This window comes from Chlamydotis macqueenii, chromosome 3 (genome assembly GCF_036417535.1).
Source record: "Chlamydotis macqueenii isolate bChlMac1 chromosome 3, bChlMac1.mat, whole genome shotgun sequence".
Classification (NCBI taxonomy): domain Eukaryota; kingdom Metazoa; phylum Chordata; class Aves; order Otidiformes; family Otididae; genus Chlamydotis; species Chlamydotis macqueenii.
The window spans coordinates 54,327,571-54,352,458 of NC_141558.1; the positions used below are offsets into that span (position 1 = coordinate 54,327,571).

Genomic DNA, 24,888 nt, shown 5'->3' on the forward strand with positions numbered 1-24,888 from the left:
GACAGAGTTATCCAACAGGTAACAAATGCCTATTAAACTTGTGATTGTATCAGTGCGCCACCCCTCCCTGCCCCCAAGAACAGTTGTTCTGTTCTCCTTTTCAGCCAGGACATCTGATGAGGAGGTACTGTTTAATTTCCTCTCCTTCCTCCCACCCATCAAATGGGGAAGCCCTCAAAGCGTGGCGGGGGAGTGGGGGGAAGAACACTTTTATAATTCAAATGCTACATCTTAAAATACTATTTTGCAACACTTGAGTGAGTCTGATTGTAAATCTATATATATACACCATGAGAGAGCTTTATTCTCCCTTTATCTCAGGGGGAAAAAAAAAAAAAAAAGAAAAGAAAAAGCAGTAAGGCTTCTGCATTACTAACCATTTACTATTTCAGTTTTACATCCAAGAATTTGAGTATTTGACTAAAGTCTTTATTTTGCCAAAGCCAATAAATGTTTAGAAGTAAAAGTAAGTAGAAAGCGAGCTATGAGGACTGTCCTATGGAGTTCCTTTCCAACTGACAGATGCAAAGGGAAGAGGGTGGAAAGGATTTCTTCATGTGCAGAGGCCTGACAGACTTCACTCTCAGGCATTCAGACCTCTCCTCAGGAATGCTCAGCCCCCCTTACAGAGACTTCTGTCTCTTACATTGATTCAGCATTCCTTACTTCATTTCTACCAACCCTTCCTGTTTTTCCTCATTTCAGCTACCCCTTTTGAAACATTTAAGAGACATAGAAAGGTGCTGGAGAAAAGTATACCACAGCCCCGCTGTCATTACCTTAGTCTTGAAAATCTTACTGGAAAAGAAGGCTGTGCAAGAAGAAAACCTCAAACCTTATTACTGCCTAGTCTCTCTCAGTCAGGCTTAATTCCAGTGACACATTCCACAGGGAGGGTGCTAATGTTATAGATATGCTGTTACCTTAAAGGCTGAACCCTTCACTGGTGAGATCAGCTTTGAGTAATCATGACTTAGTCCAAACTAAATTCTAACAACATTTAGATATTGTTGACTTTCCTTAAAGATCTTTGATTATGTGTCAAATGCCACGCAATAAAATGTAAACATTTTCAACCAGAAGAAATAAATGAGAAGACAACACGCCCCATTTTCCTCCCAGCCCCAATGAGTAAGCTTTCTTTGCTGACACACAATAAATAGCAGAAAGCATTGTCCTTTCAACTCCCTTTAAAGTTTTTCTGCTTTTACCACCTGTTTATCAAGTGCTGTAGTACGAGATATAACTTCTCTGTATCAATCAGGCACTTCTTGTAACTGCAATTATCAAAACATCTAACACAAGTACTAGCTTTGTGGCAGAGATGCAAGTTCATGCACACAAATCATGCAGAAGTAAATTAATTAAACCTCATCAAAACAACTCCTTGGTCCAGCCAGGAAAACAAAGAACAGCACGCGCTCAACAGCTTTGCAAAAGTCCCGTTGTTCTGCAAAACATACCTTTAAAGCATTTTGGATAATTTCTCTCTCAGAAATATCCAAAACGTAACAGCGTCAACTCACCTTCCACACTATCAGAACAGGAGGTACCAATCCCAGTGTCCCCGCTGTCGGAAGCTATACTGTGTCTTCTGACAGGATTGCTTTGACTGCTTGACGAAAGGGTTGTGGACTGCCACAGGGATTCAGTACCAGGTAACCATCCCACTGAGGAATAATCTGAGCCTATAAAAAGGAAGCCAGAAGTCTGTCATCACAGATACAGTACAGAAGTCAACAACAAAATATTGGTCAAGATGAAAACTGAATCTCATGTTTCATTGTTCAGGTTTGAGTCAGACTCTGTGCCAATCTTTGGGTTTTTTTTTTTTTTTAAATTAAAACCCTTTTGCCAGGTGGAAGTGTCCCCAAAAAAATCCAGTAAATACTATTTTACTATTTAAAAACATAACCCTTAAACTATTCTTGTACTAACTTTAACAAGATATTTATCACATGATGCCTATCCTAGAATTGATTCTCAACTCACAGTAGAATTTTGCATTGCAAGCATTTAACTGCAATCAGACAGATGAACCAATTTTAGGACAAAACCCAGCTAAAGATTTGGCCAGTGAAGTACAGTAATTTCCAACTGTGCATAAACCACATGATCTAGGTGATAAAATAAACCTAGTGAAATCATTAACACGGATATCTAAAGTAATTCATTATATCTCACTGTTATCAGTAGTTTTCAGTTATCAAAAGATAGAGGACCAACTCAAGCAGGCACATAATAGCTTCATGCAAGCTGTCTTTATGAGACATCTATCCATCTGATGGTTTGTTTCATTTTGTTGGAGTTTATTTAAATAACTGTTAAAGCATTAAATTTTAAAGCACAATTCAAAGCAGCAAATAGTTCCTCTGTTGAAGGAATTTCTGAGAACGAGACTGACTGTAAGTAGATCACATAAGGGAAAATACACCAGAGTACAACCGCAGAGGACCATCGCAATTTCCAGTAGCCAATATCTAAACCTGAGCATTGTTTATAGATGGAATATGTTCACACTTCAAACCAGCAGAGCCATATAAAAAAAAAGGGGGGGGGGGGGGCGGGAGAAGCATGGCCTGCTCTTAATTTCATATACTCCCTCTAGCAGTTAGCTTTGCGTAACACTTTCAGCAGGAAATGACTCATGAAGTATCAGTTCACTTACAATGTCTCTTGTGCTACATGTGGTTATTTTTAGGTCATTTAAACATTTTCAGCAGTGTTCATCCAAAGTCATAATAGCAATTTGCCTCTGCAACGATATCTGCTGATCATTGTTATTTCCAGCTGTACTTGTTTCCCAGTTTAGAAAAGGATGTAAAAATGAATACATATGTATGCATACCTATAACCTCTCCCATATATATATGAATACAGACATACTCCCCATAGAGCAGCCAAATCACTAGATCTACTAACCAGAGCAATAACAGCTGTCCATCAAGCCGCTCGTTCATTAAGGAATACAGTACATGCTTCCTTACTGTATGCACTATTTAACTGTAACATGAAATCTAAGACAGTCTGCTTTCTGTTAAATAGTTTCCTGGAAGTCTTAAGATATGCCTGTCCATCTCACTTGTCTCAACTTCATTCTCCTTTGAAGTTACTGCCTCTTCTTCCTTTTAACACATTTTCCCATTTTTTCTCACAGTCTTCAGAATCATTCCATTCTCCTTCCCCTTCATTCTACTCTAGCCATACCTTGTGCAATGTATTTCCTTCTCTTCCTTAAACTTTTTGCTTTTCCTCCCCAAAAGTCTCTTTCCTCTTAATTATTCCACCGAGTAGCTTTTCAGCCGAAGAATGAGGTAGCAGAACAGAAGATCAGAGGAGCCAGACAGGAACACAACTGCCTGTGGCTCACCAGTCACACCTCGTAAGGAGGTCCCAGTCAAGATCCTAAGCAAATACCACTCCAGGTGTCATTCTTCATACCAGTCTCTCTGTGTCATCATCTACATACAGAAATGTGATAGTTTCCCATACAGCTAGTAGGAAACTGGGACATTTCTTCCCCTTTTCCACCCAGTACATTTTTCACTAAACAATCTGGCTGCTTCAGGACAGTAATTTTTCCATCTCTCCCTCTCTACTTTCCACAAGAGTTCCACTTCATACTTCTCAAGCTGCATGTAGCTATGCCAGCAAGAGTAAAGTCAGCTTATGGGAGCCCAAGCTAATTAAGTCAGGGACAGTTCTGATTTAGGAGACATTTAAAATATATTTATAGAAGACAAATTTAGTTCCATTTACCCTTTATTATGCTGCTCTCCACAATAGAACTCTTTGGTGACATTTCAGCTTTTACGGCATTAAATAAGTGTTACAAGAAATGCAGTAGATAATGCTATCACTACTGCACATTAAACCAACACAGAATTAAGTGTCAAACTCTTTAGATCTCTTGGTTAGACAAGCGTTCAGTATGTGAACCTATAACCATCCACACACAGCCCCCCAAAAGAGAGAGATACTTTCCATTTTGGTGGAACTTTGAGGAATAAAAGCTAAAAACACCACAGGATGATAGAGTAACTTAGATAGGAAAGGATGTTCGGAGGTCATCTACTCTAAACCCCAGCTCAAAGCCAAGCTAATTAGATCAGATCACTCAGGGCCCTGTCCAGCTGAGTCTTGAATACCTCCAGGGACACAGATTTCACAACCTCTCTGGGCAGCCTGTCCCAGCATTTAATCACCCTCCTTACAAAGAAGATTCTCCTAACATCACATCAGAGTCTCTCATGTTCCAAACATATTGTTGCAACATGTCCCAAAAGATGCAACAATACAGTACAATTAGACTCGACAAAAAGGGTTAAAATACTAAAGGGGACAGACAGTCATCCCTATCAGGATCTCTATAGGTACTGTAAGTTAAGGAAATAAAAAGCATCACAAAATACCTTACTATAATCTAGACTCAATTTTACACCTACAGGCACACAGTTTGGGAACACACCAAGCCTCAAGTGTGGTGCTGAAACATGGTCCAGGTTGACTTGCTGGCAAAACACAAAATTACTGCAACACTTCCTGGAGCACCTTTGCATCCAGGGACAGTTCAGCATTTATACGTTAAATCATGAAGCCTGATCCTTGAGCTGGGAGGCCTGAAGAGGTAAGTGCTGGTACACACATAGCTACACACAGATCAGCATGAGCCCAGCAAGACTTTATTAGCTTTGGCTCAGCACAGGCTTGCCAGATCCCATCTGGCTCTCCAGGGAAACATTCAAGTCACTCTGCATGGTGCTCTGGGCTCCAGAAGGGTCTCTTCACCCAGGTGCTTCCTCTCACTACCCCTCGTAACGCACGGCTGGCTGTGCGCAGCAGGAGCGTGCCCACAGTGCCTTTTTCCCTTATAGCTGTTCTATACACAGAGGCGTGGACAGGGGATGGGATGGGGTGGAACAGTCTCATTTTCTCGCTCACTGGGCTTCTACTGTTCAACAGCAGACTCTGCATTTAAAAGGGATATGTCCCAAGAAACAGAATTGCTTCAGAATTTGAATAGGTAAAGAATACATGCTTTTTAACCTAGGCACACCAACAGAACACGGTTTCACATGATCACTTCAAAAAATGATTTCTCTGCCTCCCATAGAAGTCCTGACATTAAATGTGCTGCATTTTTTTCAAAAAGATAGCTAATTACGTATTCCAGGAGTCTACACATTTTAATGTTCCGTAGTGCACCCGCATCATTGTTTTACCTTGCTGACCTAATGGTGCTTCTGCACAACAGAAGGCCACTACAAAAATAAACTATATTAAAAAGAGCTTTTCAAAGCTAATTGAACCCACTCTCATAAATGACAAAATAAAAGCAACAAGATAGTAGAAATAGACTCAATTCTCAACAGTAAGTCATGTGTATCCAATTCAAAGTGCCAGAGAGCAGACCCCCTCCCCATCACTGAGGGAAGGCAATTACACAAGTTGCAATAAGGAAACATAACCCATAAAATAAGACCTTCTAGAACTCATTAGTCCAAGTCACTATTTAAAAATTCATTCATCAGTTTCATTATTTGAAACTGACCTTCTGAACCAAGTCTTGAAAAATCACCAATTGTTACGCACCCTGTTCTGTGCTCCCCATCTCCTTTTCAACAGCTCTCTCTAAATACACTATCTTTCACGCAGCAAACAGCCTACACTAAAAGAATCAAGCGTAAGAGGCGGAGAAGAAACACGGGATGCCCCACTGTGCTGGTTTTGCCTGGGATAGAGTTAATTTTCTTCACAGAAGCTAGTACGAGGCTATGTTTTGGATCTGTGATGAAAACAGCATTGATAATACAGGGATGTTTTAGTTATTGCTGAGCAGTGCTTACACGCTGTCAAGGCCTTTTCTGCCTCTCGCACCACCCCACCAGCGAGTAGGCTGGGGTTACGCAAGAAGTTGGGAGCAGACACAGCTGGGACAGCTGATCCCCAACTGACCAAAGGGATATTCCATACCATATGGCATCATACTCAGCACACAGAGCTGAGGGAAGAAGGAGGAAAGGGGGACTTCTGGAATTATGGCGTTTGTCTTCCCAAGTAATCGTTATGCACGATGGAGCTCTCCTTTCCCGCAGATGGCTGAACGCCTGCCTGCCGATAGGAAGCAGTGGATGAACTTGTTTTGCACTGCTTGTGTGTGCGGCTTTTGCTTTACCTATTTGTTGTGTCCTTATATTTTCTCTCCCTGTTCTCTCAGAAGGTGGGGGGAGTGAGAGAGAGACTGCATATTCTGGTCCTGATCAGGGCTGAACTACGACACTATTAAACTGTCTTTATCTCAACCCACAGGTTCTCTCACTGTTACCCTTCTGATTCTCTCATCCCACCAGGGCAGAGTAAGAGAGCAGTTGTGTGGTGCTTAGTTGCTGGCTGGGGTTAAACCACAACACAAACACTGCTCAGCTACCACACCTGCTTTACCCTGCTGCTCTAATCTCAAATCTGCCAATCAAGAGGTAGTGTCCATCTGTCCAAAATAAGAGTGGGGCAAGAAAAGCAAGCAAAAATTTCTAACAGGTATTTATGCTGCTAAATTGCATATTGCCATCTGACTATGATCATTCCTTACTGGGTCATGAAAATCTACCTTATGTAAGACTTAACATAAGACAAAGAAAAGTAGTGTCATGCTACCTGGCTGTAATTTCCAATAACAAACGTGACAAATAAAATACATCCAAGATCCAAACAAATCCCAGAAGCAGCCTTGTTTACACAAACAGTTGACTGCGTCCTTTAATTTGGCCAGTTAAATATACAGACATAGTGCTGTGTTTCCAGCCTAGGCATTTAAAACAGATCAGTTAACAACTAAGTATATAACGTGCAGGAAGTAGGTTATTTATTAAAAGAGAACAGTTGTTGAAACTTCACTCCATAATAACTTGTATCTTTTTCTGTGTATTACAGAATGCTCTCAGCTACTGCTGGCAGGAAGGCACCTAGTTAATTCTGGATCATTACCACTTCTAATTTCAGTGACACACACAGATCTCACATGATCTACATATACAAAATAACACCACTGTCTTTATATTCAGTTCCTAAAATACCTCTAACATGCTTGAATGTAAAAAGTATTTAAGTGACAGCTATGATACTGTTATTTTACCTAGATGCTGAATGGAAAGCAACAGGAGAAGGCTCAACTGCGTTTCACAGTAGACACATCCTAACTTAAGGATAACAATTTTTCTATTCCACACCATGACTTTGACATAGATTGTGACCGGAATTGAATCACCTGTGACAGCCAGTGTAAATTCACACAGCCAAAGGAAGCTGAAGGGGACATCTCACTACAGCACTATCAAAAATGACAACTATGCAAAGCTCACTCTAGTCACTACGGATGTGACCAGGCTGTACTATAATACTTCACGTCATGATGGCACTGAAGTCTGCCTGAAGCTCTTTCAAGGAAAGAGAGTCAGCATTTCAGCTCAAACACACTGCCAAAGTTACTCGCTTCACACTCACCATCAACAACTTTACCCCAAGCCCCACTAATTATGCTAAAAGACTATAACAATAGTATTTCGAAATAAGTCAACCCACCTTCAACCCAGTTCCCCCATGCCTACTCATACAATCCCCTGATACTGCTGAACTTATCCCAGTTGCAACTTTTCCCACCCCTTCCACCTTCTGAGCGAATCCTTCAAAGTTTCGCAGCATCCCTTTTGCACTCTCTCCCTGTCTCATAGGGCTAAGTAACCACACATCTCTTCCAAAGGAAAAATCTACAAACAAACCCACAAACGGTCTCTTAGTGAACTGTCTGCTGCATTTTAGAAACAAACTTACTTCCGTTTGAAAACATTTCTGTTTACTCATCACAGCTGCAAGATCATTACTGCTGAAAGATTCAAGAAAACCTCACTTTGGTGTGTGTTTTGTGCACAGCAATTATTTGCTAACAAATATCCTATTTTTTCCAACTGCTGGAAAGAAGACTTAAGTACTGAAAAAAAGGAAGTGGAGGGAGGGGAACTTAAAATGCAAAAGAAAAAAAAACCCTTTCCAAAAAGTAGATACAAAAGCAGATGTCATACTTAAACATATTTATATAGTTGTTTGGGTTTTTTTTAAAGTTGATAGTCAGCTGATAGAATGGTGCAACAGCAGCCTCCTTCAGTCAAAGGTGAAGCAAAAGACAAGCTGGATTCATTCAATCTGATATCCTGACACAATAAAAAGAACCAGGCACATAAGCACTTCTTGTAGACATAGGCAAAAATAAAACGTCTATGGACAAATAAATACTCTTGAAAGTAATGTTAAGACTGGTATCCCAATTCTGACACCTAGAGAAATACTTGCTAGGTGCACTTCATCTCTATGATCCTTCTGCAAAAAAAAAAAACCCAGCAACTTTTATTAATACAAATGTCAAAAACAAGTTCCAGGTGTACAGTGCAACCTCTTCTGAGATGAGCAGTACACTTGTGAGACAGGGTTTCTAATGCTTTCAAGGAAGATGGCCAGATGACAGTTTCAGGACCCTTTTCACAAACACTCTGGAGGTAGTGGAAGCTCACAGCTCTCCCAGCTGGCCATGAACTGAAGTACCAGAAGGTCCTAGTCCCCCCTCTCACATGAACACAGCTGTCAGTAGATGGATGATACAGCTTAATTTCAGTGCAAAAAGGAGCAGGGCAAAGTGGGATGAAATGACAGCCCTAACTACTGAAGTTTTACATTTCAGTTTCTCAAAAGCACTTTATGATGTCAGATAGCTGAAGTATGATTCATCCTGAGGACTCATATTTTTTATTAGTGTGCTTTCTTGACAGAGCCTGCAAGCTATTTAACTAAGTTCTCCCATTTTTTCAGCTGGAAACTGATTAGAGCAATCTTAAGTATGAACAAAGACAAAAATGTACAGATATAAAGGGAAGGAGGGAAAGAAGAACAAGGGAAGAGTTTAAACAAAAGAATATTGAGAGAGATAGACACACCTTTTTACCGGCATCTTCACTTGTACAGCCTGATAACATACTGCCTGGCATAGAAAGGCCCATGCCTGTCCTCTGTACTATTCACGTGCAAAAGAATTCACTTACCAGAGAGAAAAAAAAACATAACAAAACAGCAGAGGAGAAAAATGAAAGTATAAGAGAGAAACCCAAAGAACAAAACCCACAAAATGCAATCCTCAAAGTAAATATATGCCTTACTGGCAGTATCAATTAGAAGAACCTGATTAGGGTCACATTTTAAGGAATATAAACTTGTGCTCCAATTTCTTAAGAGAGCTAAGTTTTAAGGAGATTGTGCCACCAAACCTCCAGCTTCTTTTGCCTCTGCAATTCCTTAAAAAATTTAAACCGTTCCACCCCTCCCCAACCCCATCCAGAAGTGGCTAAATGTACAAATCTCTTATCATAGGTAATTATAGCCATAAAACCTTTGTCTTCTATACAAAACAGTATTTCAATATGAACTGTCACAAGTTACAATTTTTTACAACTTTACAAATGTGTATAGCACTGTACAACAAGTAGTTACAAGGTTTCTCATGCAGGAAGCATGCAATCTAGAAGAAAGGGAACTAAGAAGAATAAATATGTCAATTTGACAGGTGAGCTTTAGAGAATCTTGCCATGGCAGTTAAAGACATAATCAGGTAGCTCTCTCTATGAAACCCCCACACAAGAGTCCGTAGAAAGTAAGAGATGCCCTGTTCTGTCTTTCCATCAAAGAGCCCATCTGGCTAGCTTATTGTGCTAGCTAAAATGGGTTTGAGCCAGAACGCTGGCTGAAATTAGAGCTAATGGGATCTACTGGTCAGCTGCTACGCAGAGGCTGATCACCTTCCCCAGCGACATATTGGCTTTTGCTTTACCAGCATAAGTCCTACCACTCCAGACCCCACAGAAAGTGGTTCCGCAGCAAACTGTTCCCACTTACAAAAAAAAAAAAAAATAAATAAAAAAAAAAATAAAAAAAAAAGGTTATCTGCTAATTTGATTTCCTAAGCTGGCTCAACAAAGGGTCAGGCTAGAAGCAGTGCCAAGGAGGGAACAGGAATGTACAGACACACTTGTGGTGCCTAGCAGCAACTAGATAGCAACTAGGCTTACTCCTACTGCCAAACAGCACATTAAGGCAGATTCTAAACTTGAGCTAAGCATAAATCTCTGCTGGCTTCACTGTGGAGGACAAAAATCTGTTCAACTAGCAGAACGCTGCATTCAATACAGCTAGCTAAAAAGGCAGCAAAATCCTTAGACTGACACAATATGTAATAAAGGACTCAGTCTCCCTGATTTCTATTCTAGGAAGTATGCAAAACAATAACTTAAATTCATAACACACTTCATAATTTTTATACAGACAGCAGTTAGCTGTAGTTATTTAAAATCAACCTAATTATGAAACTCTTATCCTTGTCAGGAAAGAAAGAGGTTTGCTTTCATTTCATCACTGACAGCAGCGAGACCAGGAATTCAGACCAGTTGTTGATGGCACTCCTGTGAGTGCTTCCAGATAGAGTATTTGCATAAAACAGAACTTCAAAATACAAACTGCAGATGTTTCTTATTCCACGTTTGGCACACAGACTACATATATTACCTCATGCCTGCTACGCTGGCTTGCCTCTTTGTCTTTGGACTCAATGCACTATTCACCCCATAGAAACACAAAATTATATTCTTAGTTTCCATTCACTTCCGTATAGTAACGGCAGAGGAAGAGAAGGCTACCTTTTACACTTGAAAAGTTTATCATTTACAACATGAAGAGGGGAACGTCTAGGAAAATAAAACAGGTTAAGTTATGCTTAAAGTTAACATAAACTTCGAACAGCAAGCCCTTAGGACATGCAGTCAGTTCCTAGAGCCTGTTAAAAAGCTGCACACTTGTAGGTGATTAGCAGAATTCTTCTCCTATCAAAAAAAAAAAAGCTAATGGTCACAGATTATTATCTACATTTCAGCCCTCCTTGCAGCTTAGCTTTATTGGTATTCAAAACCATGATCAGGTAAGCTTTGGTCCAAATTATTTGTCATTCCAGCATTGTTCTTACAGAATTATCTCTGTCCTCCCTCTTTCTGTTTAAATAGTTAATTCAGTCTCCTCTATGCACAGGGAAAAGTGAAGTAATCACTGCTCCTAGAACGAGTCAAAAAAAAAAAAAATACTAAATGGTTTTAAGCAGTTCCCACACTTACCAAAGCAGATCAAATAGAAGAGTCTAGCAGTCTTACTTTTTTCAAAAGAGAGCATAATTTCTCTCCTCATTGTAATTAGATATCAGACCTAAAGCTAAATAAATGGTGAAGCCAGAGACAAAAAAAAAAAAAAAAAAAAAATCACTGAACATTTTGCTCAAGTATAACAACACTAGAATTTTTTCCATCATTTTTCAAAGAGGTCAAGTGTGCACTATGTACACAATAGGATCTACTTTAGTATGGATTCAGCAGAGACCAAGCCTCCAGACTATAGTGTTAGTGCACACTAACAAATGTATGCACATCACGTAGGGTAGTTTCCACATTGTTACATTTGGGTTAAAAGGGTGAAATTCTAGCTTCACTTAAGTCATTAGGAGATGTTCCTCACAAGCTTCCAGTTAAAAAAAAAATCCTGCACACCAACAACTCTACTTAGGATACTTCCAGTCAAAACTAGTACTACTTGTGTTTCCATCTTCACAGCTACAATCACTTTTGATGTAAAGCTTTACATTACAACCATTCTACCGACCACACAAAAGCCCTTGTTCAATCAATTTGGTATTTCAGATGATGAAGTGAACAGAAAGAGGTTAAGATCGCAACTGTTAGATTTGTTTTCCGCAAAGTCTCTGGCAAAAGTGATAAAAGTTTTAAGCAACGGTATTTTCAACGCCTTTTAGTGCTTCTAGCTGGATCACTATACTCCCACTTTGTTTTACTACTCACAGAGCCATCACACCTTTGTCACCGAACTTTTCTACAAAGCACCAATTCTCAACCATAAAAAGTCTCCAAACGTTCAGCATTGCCAAGAGGTATAAATAGCTTTGCTGTAGAGTAGGCATTCAGGAGAGAAGATACTATCTCTTAAAGAAATACAGACTTAAAAAAAAAAAAAAAAGCCTTTTTTATTTCAAAACAGTTTTTAAAGTTGCAGCTTTCCACACCATCTGGAAACTATGCTAGAAAAGGAGTAAAGCAGACATTAAAAACATAAGGATACCTTATAAGGAATCTCAGATCTGACTCCAGGATGATTCAAGAATGTTTCTTGTCTGAATACTACACCACCAGTATCTTAACATATTAGGAAGCTGAAAGTTTGAAAAGCATCATTTTCTTTTTTACTTGCATTTGCTAAGTCTGCTTCAGGTATTTTAATCCATGAAGAGGCAGCACGACTTTTCCTGAACACTGCTTGCACTGCTCTTCCTCAGCAAGACTGAGATAGTCTCCTACTACTTCTCCAGTCATTACCTATTATTCTGGGCCCGTTTCAACCTGTATGCAAGTCCACTAATTGGCGGAAGCTATACTGCCCAGTGGAATTAATGTCACTTTTTCCTGATCCTCTCTCTTAATCTTCCTTGGCCTTCACGGCAAGTCTGAGGATTAACTATATACTTCCTGATGCCATGAGCAGTAGCAAAGCAAGACTGTGCTAGGAGATTTTTCCACTATCTATCAGTTGACTGAAGAGCCAGCCCGTTTGGCTCCAGGTACTCCGCATCCACCTGACACCAGCATTGATCCTTCTTGCAGCGGTCTCATATCGGAGTCAGGCAACTGTAAATCCCTCCTTCAGTATTTAACTTTCTTATTCTCCTGGTCCAGCTCCCCAAATTAGCCTGCCATAAGGTTGAACAAGTGCTAGACTGGGCACATGGGGAGCAGTAAGGAGACATGACCATAGGTACACAGAAGGGCGGGAGCAACTGCCCACTAGATTACCCTAGCTGTAAAATTAAATCATGCCCTGCAATCCACCGTCATACACCCCATCAGGCAAAAGGAGTTCACTTGTCACATCTTCCCACATTTCAGGGGCTATCACACCTTGAAAGAAAAAAAAGGAAAAAAATAATTCTCAACTATTGCCCTTCTTTCATCTGTGTTAATGCCTCCTTTTACAGAGGGGCTATTTGATTCTGGAAAAACAGCAAACATCCCTGTGGAATGAGGACAGAAAGACGCAGTGCCACTTATGGCATGGCTGGCTGCAGAGAAATAGGTCACTTGAGCGCAGCTGTGCAATCAATAGGATGTTCAAGTCTGGACAACCAAGCCAGATGCTGCAGAGAACAGTGCCCGGGGAAAGCTAGCATCCTCAGAGCGGATTCCACCAGGCTCAGCACTTTCAGGGCATATGAGGAATGATGGGTCAGGACTAACACAAACCTAAGTACACTTGAAAGCACATTGACACAAGTTATTCCCTGCTGCATGTTCTCCTCCTCTTCTCTAGCTATCCACCTCTGGGTCTCGGCAGCTGATCTGCAGTCTCCCATGTGCCACATGTAGAACCTCCTCAGCTTGCCCTGGACAGCAAGAAACTCCAATGTGGGAGACCAAGACAGAAACCAGAACCTTATACTTCAGTACACGTTCCCCCAGTGTTGGCAGGAATAAACTTCAGGGCTACATATATTATTATTATTCCAGGTCTCCCAAAAGAAATACTCAAAACATAATGGCTTTCCTCTTCAGAAGCTGTACCAGGTGCAGGTGTCCAGGTGCCAGCGGAGAGCTGCAGGGCAGTCTCTGTGAGGAGAGGCCAGGGCTGCAGTAAGAAACCCAGGTTTTGAATCACACAGCAAATACACTGAACATGTTTTAAAGCTAATCACAACCGCAATGAGACTGTTTTATTGTCATTGTACAATTTCACATTTGGCCATCTGAGAGACTACTGAAAACTAAAACCAAGTCACCACTTTTTTAGCCAAAAAACAACCAGCGCATTGACAATTTGTTTAAGTCTCCAACTATTAAGCCACAGGCAAGTTGTATGATAAAAACAAGCGTCCAAAGAGTACAGAAGGCAGAGAAGTTGATGCTGAACAAGTGTAGTACTACTCCTCTTTTCCTTAACTAACCTGTCTACAACAAACAGGCTTTGCTCCCATCAATGGCAGATTATCACCTCTGGCTACAACCTCAAGTCATGCAAGAACTACTTGATTTAGGAGGCTTTCAGCTATTCTTACCACCATGCACTGTTACTGTATTTGGCATCTTCTCCATATTTTGAAATGCACGAGTCCTTTAATAGGTATCAAATGGTGGGTAAAATCTTAGCATAAATAATTTGCAACTGTAACAAGCAGTATTTGGTGGACGTAAATCCTGGCATTCTTTGGAGAAAATACAGGTGCTCTTACCCTAATCAGCACTCTCTTCACTGCCAGCACCTAGTGCAGACATGACGGCTCAGGCTGCTTTTCACTATATACTTACTCTGTACAACTGTTTAAAATTAATGCATTCTTCTCAAAATCACTGAACTAATTACTATGTCCTTTAACTAAAGTTTTAAAAGCACAGAATTACTGAAACCACAGGTCTATATTTGGTCAGTAAATGTTTAACATACAGTTAACACATAAGAGATTAAAACAATTGCCAGTCCCTAAGACTAACAATATAATACACCCTCACATTGATCATTCTTTTCTTGCTAAGCTGTTAACACATTCATGTTTTGTAAGCATTAAAAGAGTGGATACTATGTCTATAAAAATGAATTGCCTGGAGGCAGGAGAAGAAAAAAAAAAGGCATTGTTTTTGAAGGGAAGTAACTCCTGTTCACCACTACTCAAACACAAAATGTCATTTCACGTCATTGTGATCTGCGAAAGATAGCAAAGGCCATTCTGGCAGCCAGTCTTGCAGCTGGAACATTACATTTTTAAGGTCAGGTAATCAATCTCTACAACGCACCATATACATATGTGTGTATATATATACACACACTTATAACTGGTAAACAATGTGAAGTCTACACTTGGTAACACTAACTCACCATTTATTCCCTTGCCTAGCCTGCAAAGATAAACCTTCCTTCTCAGGATGTCCTGAGAGTTGTCACGTCCCCTCCAATGGCAGACTAACAAAACTTGTTACAGAAATGAAGCCATTGGATTTCTGTCCCCTCTCCACCCCAAACGATGAAAAAGAGTGTCATCAGCCCCGTCCTCCCCATCCTGGCTGTGCTGTGAAGCCACCTATGAACTCCACGGGTACCCCAAGGAGGCGGCATCTCGCAGGCCTTACAATGTGTTGCAACCTTATTGCTGCTGACACTTTGATGGCGACATCATTAAATAATTTTTCAGACCCATACGTGTTGTGCTCACTGCCAACAAGGGTTGAGCACGAGAACGCAGGCGACTTCTGGGATTTGCCTTACAAACAAATCACATTGCCAGAGCTCTAGGAGTAGAAGGATGCAGGCTACTATTTTTAGGGAGTGTCAATCACAACCCTTTGAGTATCTCACTTCTAGTTTTCACCACTTCTTGCTTTTGTCACCTAAACAGCTATTACCAGCTAAATTTCAGCAGTGGTCAACTACTGATAACGCTGGACAGTGGAGAAAAACTTGACTAGAGGTGGTACAGTTCAGTGAAAGTAGCAAACACATGTTATTTCATTTTAAGGTGTTTGTTTCACTTTCCAAGGCATCTGTGGACACACAAAGCCTAACTGAATGACTGCATGCCCCAGAGGAACACACATCTAGATGAACACTTTCATAGTCCTAAGAGAGTATTAACCAACTGTGCATTTCAAAGGATGGACGAGATGAATAAGCAACAGGTTTGAAAAGCTGTATGCCCTTCACTGCACTTATTTAAATTCCTGCAGCATAGTGGGTAACCACTGTCTTTATAGAGGTATAAACTATGCTGCAAGGTTTTCATAAACAATTAGATGTGCAGAAGCCAACTGAAAGACTAAGTCAATCATATACATTCCAAAACCAGCAATTTAATTTTTCAAGACAGGTATTGAGACTGTAAGAAGCTGAACTTATTTTGCATAGGCAAACTTTGTCATTAAAACCACTGGTTAAATGAGAAGCACCTATCTGGAAAAAAAAAAAAATCTCAGTGGCATGCAAACAAGATAGCACTTTTTTTTTTCTCTCTCTCACAGTGAATGCACTCCTATTGAACTGAAAAGCAAGAAAAATTTGGAAATTACAAGAGGGAACAAAACTGAAGGCCACAAATTAAATACTCCCTAAGAAGTGTCCTTGCCTGTTACATATTAAGAAAATCAGAATTAATTTGCATATGTTACTGAAAATCTGATCAGTCCCCTGTGAAGCTATAGGATTCTTCAGCAGGCATCTAGCTTTGTAAGGGAATTGTAAGATTTCAACAAAAATAGGACTTCTAAATACCCATATCCATAGATAATTAAAATACAAGTAGCAAAACAGAATCCTTTTCAGTAATACACACAGCTTAACAAGAATTAGCAGGTCATTAACTGTTATGTTCCTATACCAATATTTAAAAAGACAATCAGAACCATAGCAAGTAGTTGCCATTAAAGAATTAAACATCTTCTGGCAAAAGAAAGATTCCTTCAGCTTGAAAAATAAATGCTTAAACTTCTGCTTCCTAGTAGGATGTTCCTGTTCTGTCACAAAACACTTTTCCCATGGACAGCTTCCTTCTCAAAAGGAAGAAAAAAAAAAAAAAAAAAAAAAAAAACACACGCTATCCTGGCAATAATAAATAGCACAGGATCTTAGTAGCCATCATCCCTTCATTAAAATACCTGCATGGAGCTAATTAACTTCTTCTTTAGAGGGATTACCAACCTCCTGAAAGTTTCTCCCCCTTGCAGAGTAAGACTGATGAAGGAAGGGACTACCATGTTGGAAATTATAATACACAGATCATATCTCAAGGTTAAACCTTTATCTACTTGCTTTCTAATTAACCACTACCTTCTGTTAGTCTATCTTATCTCAAATTAGAGATTTTTTCTACAAGTTTTGCTACCTTACACTTCTACTACTTAAAAGATAAATGTACATGTTGAAGTTCATATTAACCCTGAGTATTTCAAGGAAAGAGGGGATGGGAGAGGAAGGGAAAGCAATACACAAAATTAGTTCTCAAATCTTAAAGACAATTCTGACAAACAAGCAAAAGTAAAACATTCATACAATAACCGACTGATCAGAATTGCTAACAAATTGAACACAGTACTAAAATGCTTTACTTGAGCTCAAACAAAAGGCAAGCCACTGTAACGAATGGCACAATCCAAAGTTTTCAGAAACAAATAAAGAACAAACACCAACAATCTTTGTAATTGTCTGAAGTTAGTACCAGTGTGTGCTTGTGATACAACTTTCTAATATTGCTGCCCCAAACACAAATAATCAAGAACTAAAACACCCTAAATTCCTGCAGTTTCCATCAAACTAACTGAAATCTCTGCACCTAGTGTTCAGAATACCCAGTATCTTTGCAAGCTGCAGCACAAAGATAATGTAACTCCATTCTTCCGTGGGAAGCATTAAAAAAAAAAAAAAAAAGGGAAAAAAAAAAAAACCCTCACAACACTTCCACAAGGCAAGTGTTTTATACATAGAAATTAATAATAATAGTACAGAAAAAAAGGAACAATGTCTTCTTTCACATTATAGGGACTAAACATTAGACTACTTGTAGAGATTCAGGCAGCTGCTGAGGACGTCTTAGCAGCTCTTGTTATTTGCAAGAAAAACCTCTGTCAGTAGAAAGCAAAACAACCCTGCCATGTAAATATGTCAACTAACTGTATACGCATTATGCAGTCTTATTTTGCAATCCCAAAATTAAAACATGAATTCTAATTTCTGAAGGAAAAAAAAAATATTCCAATAGTTAAAAAAAACTATTCCAAGAGTTGTAACGGCAGAGCCAAACCACACACTTTTACAGTGATCGATTACCTCAGTAAGTCAAAATATTTGCAGGAACTCTGCCAGAGTAAAGCAGGTGATACAGGTGATAACACATCCTGAAAAGGGCATCCGAAAGAGTCGGTACCTGGTCTTACCTGCCCCAAAGCAACGCTCGGACGGCTCTGCAAGCGATGCACCTATTTTCCTCTCTCCCTCCGCCGGCTCTGACAGCCGTCACGGCGGAAAGCCAGCCCGCCGCTGGCAGACGGGATGTCTCCCCAGTAACGACCTCACCCCGAGCGGTAAAAAAAATCTCACCGTCTCCCTGCCAACCTGCGGGAACTGCGCTCTAATTAACTCAGAGACAGAAAAGTAGAGCAAAGGAAAAAAAAAAAAAAATAGGACTCGACCGATTTGTTGCGGTCTAAATTTAAAAAGCAAAAAGTGAAGCTCGCTTCCAGCCTCTGCCTAAGGGTATACTAACAAACACGGGGGGGGGGGGAACAAGGGAGAGGATTATGTAGGTTAAGCTCAGCTTTTATCATCCGCTGCAAGGTCCAGCTAAGCACACACCGAGCCTCTCGGATGGCCGGCCCGACGCCGCCGCCGCCGCCTCGGCCCCGACCGGGGCCGAGGCGGCGGCGGCGGCGTCGGGCCGGCCCCCGCGCCCTCTCCGAGAGGCCCCGCCGCCACGTCCCCCCTTCACAGAACCGTGTGCGAGGGGCTGCGGTAACGCTTCCCGCCCGCCGTGAGGAGGAAGCTGCTCCCCCAGACGTTTCAGCAAGAGCGAGCTGAGCCGGGGGAAAGAGGGAGAAGCTCGGCCCGCCCGCCCGCCCGCCCGCCCAACCGCCGCTACCCCACCGCGGCGGGGCCCTTCTGCCTTTCCCGCCCCGCCGGGACGCGCAGGCGGGGCCGCCGGGGCTCCTTACCCGCCGCCTTGTAGCCGCGCAAGCCGAGATGAGGGTGCAGCCCGCCCCACATGGTGCCGGGCTGGGCCGGGGGGTGGCCGCCGCTCTCCGGCAGCGGCGGCGCGGAGCTGCGCGCTCTCCGGCGGCGGCGGCCTGGATGACCGGCGGAGGCGGCCGCTTCCGCTGCCGAGGGAGGTTAGCGGGGGGCTGCCGCCGCCGCGGCGGGTGAGGCTGCTGCCTGCCCCAAGGGCGCCGCAGCCATAGTGCCGGGTTGCGACCGCGGAGGGCGGTGGGACCTCGCCGAAGACAAAACTTGCGTTACTGCGCTGCCGCCGGCGCTAAGAGTGGGGCGGAGACAGGGGCGGGAGCCGCGCTGGATGCTGCTCCCGCTGCCGCTGCTCGGGGGCGAGACGCTTGCATAACCCGGCCCACAGGGAGGGGGCCCGGGGCGAGCGGCCGCGGGGGGAGAAGTAGCGCTGGGCCCGGGGTCGAGTCTGCCGGGCCCGGCCCGGCCCAGCCCAGCCCAGCTCAGCTCATCTCGGCCCGGTCCAGTCAACGCCGCGGCCCCGCAGTATCCAGCGGGGCAACCCCCTGCGCCCCGCTCAGGCCCCGGCGGGGCCGCAGAGATGGTTTGGACGCTCCGGTTTGGCTGGGGGTTGTTAACTTACTCGTCCGGCTGCTCCCGAGGCCGCTGGGGCCGGGAGCGAGCCCCCGGCGGGACGCGCGCCCGCCCGCTGCCCCCGGGATCGGGGAAGGGGACAGTTAGCAACGGCGCGTAACTGTCATCAGGGCACGCACTTAATTTGGTATAATTGGTAAAGAAAAGTGAAATGCCTTACTCCAGAATTACAGCATTTGAAATACTCAAGGCCAGTATGTGCAGACTTAGTAAAGTTTACAATAAAATCACCGTTTTCCTGTACTTCTAGTAAGAAAACAAAGCGGAAAGAAAAATGATTGTAATGTTCATTTGAATGATCAGTTCCACCAAAAGACTCGCAGTATCATCATAAAGCTTAAACCACAGGACTGGAAACAAAATGCTGCTGTCAGCAAGAATTCAAACCCAGGAAGAGGCTTCTCCCCCTCCAAGCTGCTTTGAGTCTGCTCCAAATACTTGGAGAGATAATTCTGCAATAGCAGCCTTCGTGTTACTGTTGTTTGCAGCTGCAGCCCAGTGGTAAACGACCTTCTGAGTAAGCGTACCCTGACTCGATTAGCATTGTCAGGCAAAAACATAAAGAGAAGGAGGAAATACTTGCACAGCTTCTAACTTCAGTGTAACCATCCCAAAATTACAAAACCCACCGCCACCAAGATAAAGAAAAGCAAGGCTTTAGACAGCATTGCAGAGTATGATGGATGTGACAGCATAGGGAGGTGAGGTGAAACAGGAGCAGTTCTGTGTTCATGTGGAAGCATTCACAATCAATCAATAAAATCTGTGTGCAAACACTTCCTGCTGACCTGATGCATTTTTAATTAGTAGCTGATGATCACAGAATAGCTTTTATCTCTTTGCAAAGTTATATGTTACATTTCAGCACAAGTCATATTTTATTTATGCCTAGCTAGGCATTCATAATGTACTCGGTAAAAGCGAGGCCTCAGAAGTACTGGAATGAGCACGTAGAAATGCTTCACATTGTTATTTCATCCTCTTTCTTATCCATATAAAGCCCTTATGTACTCACTGAACACCTGACACGAAGTGCATTCCTCACCAGCTTGTTTTAACTATGGAGCATAAATGTCACTAGGTGTTTTGTAGGTAGGCTTGTAGGAACACAGGCTTAAAAAAGTTACTAAATAATGAAAAAAAAAAACCGAAATACTAAAACTCCACCAGATCCTGTCAAAACCTTCAGACTGTTGCCAGAGGTCCTCTGAATGATAAAAGGTTGGAAGCATTTTCAACCACAAATACTGGCTTACAGTAGAAGCCTTTTCCCACCAATGTGGGAAAAGAATTTTTTTGTTAATAACACCTCCGTGAAATTGTCCAGCTTCAACCTTGAAGAACGTTGTGAGAATATGGTACGTAAACACGACTATAAGAAAGAAGAAAAGCTGAAGTATCTTGCAAAACACTCAAGACCAAGAAACATGTGAACAGCTTAGTTCAAGACCTCTGTAAAGGAGGTCTTGTGTGCAACACCTGTTGCATGCTATTTTGTTGGATAAGCATGCATACTTAGCATATTTACAGGAGGACACAGTGGGCTGTGAGGAAGCTGAATATCAAAAAGTGGAAGGCATCTGGCAGCAGGCGAGAAGAATCACCTCATCACTGCTGAGCTCTTGAGTTTGTGATGCTGTCCTGTAATGCAGCTGCAAGAATCCAGAGGCATACCAAGACCCCAGAAAGCTGCATGCCTGGAAAAGGTGTGATATCAGTTCTTCCATCTCCTTATAAATGTCACTGCAGTGTTTTTATGTACCTTAGTATTGCCATTCATGGAGGCATTACAGTTGCCTATGTGTCTCCTGTCTACTCATGAACAATACCACACGGGAAAAAAAAACAGATAAAAAGGCCAAGAGGAGGGTGGCAGAACACAACCAGGTTGTCTGGCTGAATCACCTCCAACAGCAACGCCGTGTCTTCCATGGTGTCCCTGCTGGGGCATCTGTGCTAATGCTCAGAGCAAAAAGAAAAAAAAACCACGCTTAAACTTAAGCAGTCAGATAACAGAACCTGAGACATGTTCATCCTTTTGATTGGATTTTAAGTTATTTTTATAGAAACTGAATGGAATTAGTAAAGCTTTTTTTGCTACAAACAACCTCAGTGTATCTGTCTGGAAACCAGGCCAGACTGAGGCCAGTAATTTTACTCTATAAATAAATTTAGCTTGTTAATGCTTTGTTCACTGTCAAGCAATGTTTTATCCAGAATCCGCAGTCTGCTTATGTACACAGTTTTTGACTGGGAGCAATATTTGTTTTAGATTTTAAAAAAACTCTTGAAAAACTGTGCTAACTGGCGTGGATCTCCTGCAGAGATGAGTTTGAGCTATGTAATGCTGCTGAAGCAGGCTGTTAACTTTCACGTGGATCTCAACCTGGCAGTGCAGCGGGCCCTGAGGACAATCCCAAGCCCCTCTTAACCAGTCTCTGTCGTCCCATCTGCGAGGGCCAACTAGGTGGTGGGTAGCACTGGCTCCAGTCCATTCTGCGTGCATTTGTCCCTCTGCGCCTACCTACACCGAGATGACTTCTATTAGCTTATCACTTCTGCCGTCTCTTGGGTTGTTAAGAATTAGGAGTGTGGCAATCTGTGTGGCAGTGCTGCCGTACTCGGGATGGGATAAAGGTCTGGATACTCGTACAAAACAGCAGTGGGGTAGGAGGGGAAGCTCAGGTAACCTTACACGGGAATCAACGGTAAGTGGAAACAGCCTGCATCCCCAGGTAATTATTGTGAAGTGTGATGCTCCAAACAATTAATGGACTCAAGTTCTTATTGTCTGAAAAGCCTTCTCCCCACCTCTTTCTTCTGACACAAACTCCACCCTCTTGGCAGAATCAACAAAGAAAAATAACAATAGAAAGTAACAGCTTAAGCATTGGTACTAGGCAGATGCTACCTCATTAATGTCAGTTGCAGCACATCTTACCCAAGGGTTCGTGATCTGTTTTCAGGTTCAGGAATCACATCTCTCTTTCTTTTATTTTTTTTTGTCCTCTTCTCCTGAGTAAAAAGGTAATGTTCTAAATGGAATTAAGCTGAAACTTAACTCTGAGAGCAGCATTTTTCCTCGATTAAAGCCAGAAATGCATTCAATATTTATTCTACACACTTGCTTTCACATTTAATAGAAGTAAAAGATTATTGAAAACACTTGGATGCTAAATAGCTAAATATTGTTCCAAGAGAATGCAGACTATTTCCCTGATCTAAGATATTAAACATGTGTGTATTCTATCAACAAGCAACAGCGGCATTTCTGCAAGCACATCTATATTGTAAATCACTTTGAAATTAAAATAATTTTCTGTTATTGAGTTGCTTCACAAAGTACAGAAAACCTTTTCCTTTCTGCCCACAACTTTTTCAGTTGAGCACATAGTCCTAGCAAAGTCTAAGCAGCCTTTAAGAAGCCTTAGAGCAATTCTTCCTGCTTTGCAAAAAATAACCATGTATGTTACAAAGCGAGATGTTAAACTCTATTGGGTGGCACTATAATTAAGAACAGATTAGCTTACCTAATAAACTGCAGCCCTGCTGGTAGGGGCAGGTTGGCCCACAAAAGGCTGAAATGTTCTGCTAAAAGTACATTGCACGGGTTGCATAGCATTAACAATAAGCTGTTTCACCTAATAGCTGCCAAGCAGGCATCATGAAATAACATGGTGTATGCAATATTTTTCTTTTTGCCTTTTCTACAAGCAAATGAGAGTGCGTATTTTTCACAAAGGAACACAAATTGATACCAATTTGAATCTGCTTTGCCCTGCGCCTTCAGTAATAGCATATACCATGAGAGAGAATAAAACTAAGCAGCTTGTTGTTTGCAATGGTTTATTACCAGCTTCTTGAAACTTCAGACTATTCTTATTGTTCCAGGTTTTGGAATTAGATTTTCACCTGTGAATCTCAGACTGAAAATGTTTTCATTTACATCATTGATAGAAAACCCTTGGGAGTCAGGGATTTTATATGTTCATTTCTGGTGGGAGGGACAAACACTTTTTTTTGGTCATATTATTTTAAAATAAGTTTAAGCAATTTAAATCAACTCTGTATCATCAATTCTGATATCGCAGGAAGAACATATGCAGGGGGTGGGATCCAGTGACATCTAACCAGTAACTTGTGATGGTCATCAGGAATTTGTGAGGTGTGTTTTTCTCAAGCAGAAAATTTTGAGTTCTGCTGTTTTGCCTTCCTTTTTCTCCATCTCATCCTCTCCCAAAGGCAGTGGGAAAGAAGGTGAAATACAAATGACTTGGGCAGGGCTGGAGACAATAGGTAAAAACCTAGAGGCCATGGGCAGGCTGCCTTCTTCCACCCTTTCAGGGTTGGCTCCTAACACATTTAAGAGCTCGGTACCACAGCAGCAAGCCTCTTCTCCCAGCCCTGGTGGGATTCACTGACATATCTAACTGCCTTTCAGGACATAACACTTGAACAAAAAAAATTTTTAAGAAATTGTTTCTCCTACTCACATTGCATGACTTACAATCTCTCCAGTTCTCTTGCTCTTGAGCCTGCTCTAGTCACTTTCACTTTCTATGAACACATTATCTAACTTTAGGACCACCCATCCTTCTTTTTTTTTTTCCCAGTAGGTCTAAGACAGAAAGAGACAGCAAGCTGTACATTGAGAGAGAGGACTGAGACCTCTTAGTGATATTCTACACCTGTTATGATGCTGAAATATCTGATGAAGGCCATATTTGGGACTTGTTGCAGTCTAGAGGCTTCTTTGTAATAATTAATAAAAAGTGATAATTTGGTGCTTGATAGATAGCATTAATTGGTATTCTTCAGAGAGAAAGACCAGCAAAATGAAGAAAATTAAGGCATAAGGTAACTGTGCTACCAGTCATCAGACCAGGCAGGCACGCTTCAGTTTCAAAAATGGCTGTAGCAGAACCCTTTCCATTTGGGATTATCAAAATACTGAACTTTTTTTGTATTTATTTTTCTGTGCTTAAACTTACACTAAAGCCTAAGAAGCCTCCACAGTGCTGCAGTTCAGGTTTTCGTCCCAACTGCCACCGATGAGGCTTGAGTTTTTACAGATGACATTTTACATCAAAGCACTCGTGTTCGACTTTGTGTTATACACAGACAAATGAGTGCAGAAGGATAAAGCATTGGATGATATTGCTATATGACAATTTGCAGATATTTTAAGTTTCTTTATGTAGGTTAAACTCCACCTCAAATGTGAAGTAACTGCCACATTAGAAGCGCAAAACAGCATTTAGCCTGACCTGTTTAAAACCTCCCTGGTTTTAGTCCTTGTCCCTTTAGTCCCTTGTATTTAGTCACTAAACAAGGGATGCAACCGTGCAGTGAGGTTCCCTGCTTCATCTCTCTACCTTGGCACAGAAAGGAATAAATCCCATT

General features: G+C 41.7%; 1 protein-coding gene across 1 annotated transcript in view; it reads right to left on the minus strand.

Moving 5' to 3' along the window:
• The window catches only part of CEP85L (centrosomal protein 85L), a 123,395-nt gene extending 104,325 nt beyond the window's left edge, over positions 1-19,070 (minus strand). The window contains exons 1-2 of the mRNA XM_086745173.1: positions 18,828-19,070; positions 1,527-1,688 (exon numbers count right to left, since the gene is read on the minus strand). Coding sequence (XP_086601299.1) covers positions 1,527-1,688; positions 18,828-18,879 — 214 coding nt within the window. The 5' untranslated portion in view covers positions 18,880-19,070. The remainder of the gene's footprint in view (positions 1-1,526; positions 1,689-18,827) is intronic.
• Between the last annotated feature and the right edge of the window lie 5,818 nt (positions 19,071-24,888).